Source organism: Eimeria mitis, genomic scaffold (genome assembly GCF_000499745.2).
Source record: "Eimeria mitis Houghton genomic scaffold, Emh_scaff11, whole genome shotgun sequence".
Taxonomy (NCBI): Eukaryota; Apicomplexa; class Conoidasida; order Eucoccidiorida; family Eimeriidae; genus Eimeria; species Eimeria mitis.
Genome location: NW_013567587.1, coordinates 36,770 through 42,333, shown reverse-complemented (window position 1 = coordinate 42,333; position 5,564 = coordinate 36,770). Strand labels below are relative to the sequence as shown.

Genomic DNA, 5,564 nt, shown 5'->3' with positions numbered 1-5,564 from the left:
GTGGGATCAGGTTCCGAGGGCCACATGATCCCTAAGGCCCCGAACTCCCCTTAGACTGGCGTTTCTGAAGCGGAGTTTCTCACACCGTAGGTGCTCCAACTCCTGCGCATTCCGACTGAACACCAGAACGTCGTTCGTGTACCAGCAATCACTTGTTTATACCAATAAACCATTATCACCATGTTGTCCGGACACGAGTGGCAAAACAGATTTACTAAACTTAGCATGTTCGAGTCTGGGACGCAGACTTGTGTCCGTCGTCGGGACGTATTAGATTCCGTAAAATCGCATAAGCATAGTCAAATGAACAGACTTCTGAATCGTACAAGAGGTCAAGCCGGTCCGAGGATCAAGGCAAAAGAGCCCTTTGATTCGCGGTGAGCTTATTGAAGAACGTGAAGTCGACGCAGATGGGCCAATCACCGTTCTTCTGAACTGCTTTGCAGCCTGTGTCAAGAAGAGCTAGCAATTTCTGACCATTCATACAAATTTTGATTGGCAGAGGCTTGACTCGATGGCGACGTGCAGGTGCGGCAGTCACCTCTTTTGGGTGCATCGCTGCTGCGTACGTCACATGATACGCAGGGCACGTTCTTAGTCGCTGTGTTGTTTACCCTGACGGATCTGCTCGAAGCCTTGCTTCTCCAGTTCCTGCGCTCTTTTCAGCCTCTTGCATCCTCGGATTGTGTAACCTTATTTGCGGCACAGGCCGTTTTTTTTTCCTATTCCCCCCCCATCGGCCCCCTAGGCTTTCTGAGTGCTGGATTCTTCGGCTGCCGCCTGTTCTCATTGCAAGCTTTTTCCTTGGCATGAGTGGCATTCACAGTCTCGGCTGTTTCCTTCGTTCTCAGTCAGGGTATTGAAAGGGGATGCTCCCCTTTCTTTGACGAGTAACTACCCCATCATCTTGGCAAGTCTCGTCCTGCAGATCATAGGCCTCTTTCCGTTGCCCCACGGTTACTGTTTGTCTTTCACCGGGGGAATCGCGCTATGAACCACTGACATAGATTGCCCGAGTTCACGACGGGACCTCTGCCAACCAATGAAAAAATATCCTCCACTTAACGCCCGAAAAATAGCTTCTCGCGCTGAAGCTGGCTTGCTTCTGTTTCTGCCATACCCTATCCCTTCGCCAATAAGCGGATAGAGCTACTCTGTAGCGCGTATCTGACGGGTTGCATAGTCTGAATGTGCTGCGTGAAAGTGGTACCCCTGCTTGGATACAGTAACAACTGTATCGTCTCCCCTTCTGATTCCGGAAGCGACAGTAGCATGTTGGGGAGATTTTGAAAACTAAAGCACACCACCAGAGAAGCAAGGAATCCACCCACTGACACCGCATCAGGGAACAGTCACAAGCGAGATGCATTGCTCATGCAACATTTTCGCCGTAAAAGCATTTTCGGCCGGACGGGCTGGCGATTCTGCAATCGGTCCAGTGCGTAGGGGCACCCAACCATCGAACACCAGCCCATAGGAGGGCAGCTCCTGACCAGCATTCATTATCATAAATCTCAAAAGGACTATGCTTTGACAAAGATATTTGATCGAATCTTGAAATGCTACCAATGTTTTTTGGAAAAACGCATCATACCTAACCAGTTATGTACACCAGGATGCTCAGCTGCCGTGGTACGCTTGACAGTTTGCACGTGCCTCTTACATATGGGGTGACAGCAAGTGTAGCAGGAATTCTAGACATTACCTAAGAAACGCCCTTAGCTGCAATAGAGGCAAAATATTTTGATAAGAGTTCGCCTGAAGCAGCTGACCGCTCCGACCTCCAGGAGTCCTGCGCACAGCAACACAGTATCCTGGGGATGAGGGGGAGGGTAATCAACCTGCTAGGAGTTGTAGCATATCTTTCAGCCGTAACGAGAGAATTCTGCCTCACTTGAGGTCCTTCGCGAGCTCCAATAGAGCCAGAAGCCTTATGGTTAGAGCTCCCTAAAAACAGCTGAAGTCCTTCTCCAGGCGCCCTGGGTGCAACTTCTCAGGGCCTGGCGTTACCGGAAATGAGGCGACCTGACAGTANGTAATTGCAGGCTTGTTGAAGCGTAAGCACAACCGGCGTCCTTTAAAGCTTTCTTTATCTCTGTAGACACGTATTGAGCTTTACCTGTACTTGCTTGCAGGTGGCCTGTCAAAGCCAAGTGCATGCTCATTTGCTAACAACGGGCAGGTCATGCTGCCCTCAGAGAATGCTACAATGCCACAGCCAGTGACCAACAGCGGCAGGTATAGGACAATCGAAACAAAAATCTGACGATAAGATAGACAGCATAGAGCTGGCCAATGAAGTTTAATAGTAGAACATTCAAGTAGAATTCCTGTAGTTGAAGGTATTGGCGTACATCAGTACGCGCATTGGCAAAGTAGCTCACTATAGGTAGGGGTAAGTCGCTAAATCCTTCACCACCCCAAATGGGCCCAGATGAACCGTGCAAAGAATATAATCGTCTTAATAAAATGCTAGGTAAACTCGATAAAGTCTTTAAGGCGTCTCAGGGAGAGCTTGGCATCAGGCAGTACCAACGCAGCCATAGGTTTGGAGTCATGCGTCCTCGCTCGCAGTAGTAGGGGCTGGGAACCAACGGGAGGCCAGGTTACTGGTTCTTTGTTGATGGGCCTTTTGTTCTTCTTCTCTCATGTTTGTCCTTATAAGGCGAATAACAAACAAAGTCGCACAACAATAACGCAGGGACGAGGTCCATCAAAGTTGTGGCATTGGTGCTTGCTTCTCTTCGAGCATCGTGGCGCCCCGCTCCCTCTTTGCTTGGCCGCATTCAACATTTTCTTTTTCCTGTTATTTTCACGTTTCTCTAGCAACATCTTGCATGGATTTTCTTCCATCTGGCTGCCCCCTGAATTCGCACAACTTGGGGGAGGCGGCGCATCACTCCTTCCGTGAGGCCCCCCAATCGTTAGAAGAGCAGACGCTCGACCAGATTATGGGTCGAACTTTACCCCTCAAAGTTTAGAGGGTACTTTCCTGACCCGTACGGCTGCTAGAGCTATAGTCTCCATTCTGGGCGGCCGGGGTTGCGTGCGACATGCAAAGGGCCCCACGCGCGGCAGTCTCCCCACACTGCAGGGCCGATTGGAGTGGCCATGAGACCGCAGTCATAGATCTTCCCACCCGTAGAGCTATGGGGAGATATCAAAGACTGCTTGGCATTGGCCGGGTGGTCCGACATGCGCTGCTGGCCCTGCTCATGCTAGAGCTGCTTGTCGTAGCGGATGCCTCAAGTTCCACCGTTGCATCCGGAGGGACGAGTCCCCCAGGCGTAGCGACAGTGAGCGATGCCGGAAGTGCACGTGATGGTAAGCCTGCAATGCAGGATACTATTGTCCTGAGCGAGGGAGCAGGTGCTAAATCACAGACCACAACTACTACGGGCGGCCTCGTTTCGGCTGAACAGCGTGACAAGGGGAATCTGGAAATGCTCCGCGCCCTCATGCTTGAAGCAGATGCAACTGAGTCCGAGAAGCTGACAGACAGCCAGTATTTGTAAGCGTTCAGGGGGGGGTTGCACACCTACCATCTAGTTGAAGTTTATTCCTGTTTTGTAACTAAATGTCAAGAAGTAGTTTCTGGTGTTTGACAGATGGCGTTGCCAGTCCATGAGGTCTCGCTGATACTTTGTGGCTACGTGGTTACATGGTTTGAATTTGCGTTGCGTCAGCATACGTGAATATGACTGATGCATAGCCGCGGTAAGGTGTTTATTTTTGTAAAGGGCGCGACTTGGTGGTCAGTGTCCTTCCGACAACTTTTCTCCAGACCCCCCTGCTCCTCTCGTGTGTGTGCTTGTTTTCAGTTTGGGAGTTATGTCCCAGAAAATCAAGCGACATTTCCTGGCTGACCTCCTTTCGGTGATCTTGCTGTTTGCTGGGTACTATGTCCTGGCTGCTGGACTCGATCGGAGGCCGACACGAAAGACATCAAACAGAAGTTCGAAAACGCAGATGTCAAGTGGGTCTCAATGATTCATATTTTCAGGTTATACTTCTGACGGGGGATGAGGATGCAAACATTTGCATCTGCGGTTGTAGCGTAGCAAATACCGCGAGGGGGCAGCTGCAGGGGGGCAAACGTTTCTTCCAAGCACGGAACAGGCAGCGAGGACTCGACCATTGAACAGAATTCAACTCTACGAGTGGCTAGAAGCTGTAGCGCATTGCGTGAGCTTTCTAGTGATATCTCTGGCGTGACAGTGCGTGCCAGCAGTAGCGCCAAGATCTGGAGAGTTATTCTGTTTGTGGGTGTTGATTGGAGCTCTGGGAGGCCGCTTTGCGGGGGATGAATGCTTCGTGAGGAGATGAGTAGTTGAAATGACGCTTGAAGTGTCACGAGCAAGCGTGGAAACCAACGCTGCTTCCAGATTCTGGCCGCTCCTCCAGCCTTTGCTTTTTCGCGTATTCTGATGCGGCGGACGCATGTTTTCGTTTCAAATGTACTCTATCGAACTGCGTTTCACTGGTCCGTAACTAGGAAGCAAATATGAATAGGCGGTCCAATAGCTGAATGGTATAATACGGTACCCTAAGTCCATCCTCCTGTATGAGTTTGCTGTAACTGTGTATCTCCATACAAGAGTCCTGCTGGGTTTCCAGGACTGCAGCGCCAGTGCCCCTTATGCGCACTGCCGTTTTCGAAATATTTACATACAACTGACGACTCGTCATATCATTTGAACTCACTAAACCGGCAGTACCGACCATGCTAGCCAGTATCGCGGGGCCCGCTGCGGGATCACACGCTTAATTTCATGAGGAATTCGTGGTCCGCCAGAAGCGCCACATTTTTGTTATAGGGCTAGCAGTCAAGCGCGACATCTAGCCTCAAGCGAAGAGAGTGCCACGACGATGGCTAGCCGCACAAAGGATTGGCGATAATAAATATGGTGATTGGCGAGCTCCCATTCTGCTCAGTCGCCGCTTACAATAATTTCTGTGCCCACCAGAGCAAGGTTCTAGGTCGCCGCAACTTTGGTAATTATTTGGGAGGTTGGATGGTGGAGCCCGTTTCAAGTCTTTCATCGTGAGTATTCCCAGCAACGCCACAGCTTATTAAGAGCTTCAGAACATTTGCGGATATTCCAGTTGTGTGTTGCTCCTAGCTCAGCAGATGGTGGCGCCACCGGCCTACGACAGAACGCGACACCGATTTGCCACTCCGACGCTTATTCACGCTCAGCCTGCTGAACATGACATGAAAGCCCTTTGCTACTAACCAGCAATCGGAAGCTCTATGATGGCTTAGCGTGACTTTCTCTACTATCGAGTATTGTTGCATTCGGCCGGGAGTTACTTCAAGGCCAGGAGCATACTGCAAGTGCGCACACGTCTACTACGACCCTGCACCACTTGACGCCTGACGAGTATCTCTTAATGAGATTGCCGCTATTTCGTATTATGAGGATTTGCCCTGCCTCCGTAGATATTCTGGTTGGCTCTCACCAGCCGTGCACCTTCGGTGACGACACGGAGCCAGATCTGCTCGCTGCCGTATACATATGGCAGCGGGCAGATCTGATAGGTGCCAGAGCGAGAAGTCAGTG

General features: G+C 50.7%; 1 protein-coding gene across 1 annotated transcript; it reads left to right on the top strand.

Annotated features, from left to right (window-relative positions):
• Positions 1-3,053: 3,053 nt before the first annotated feature.
• Positions 3,054-3,990, top strand: EMH_0007580 (uncharacterized protein; the record flags this gene model as incomplete). The annotated part of the gene is made up of 2 exons (XM_013494288.1): positions 3,054-3,511; positions 3,822-3,990. The coding sequence occupies 2 exons, from the start codon at positions 3,054-3,056 to the stop codon at positions 3,988-3,990; spliced, it is 627 nt and encodes a 208-aa protein (XP_013349742.1).
• Between the last annotated feature and the right edge of the window lie 1,574 nt (positions 3,991-5,564).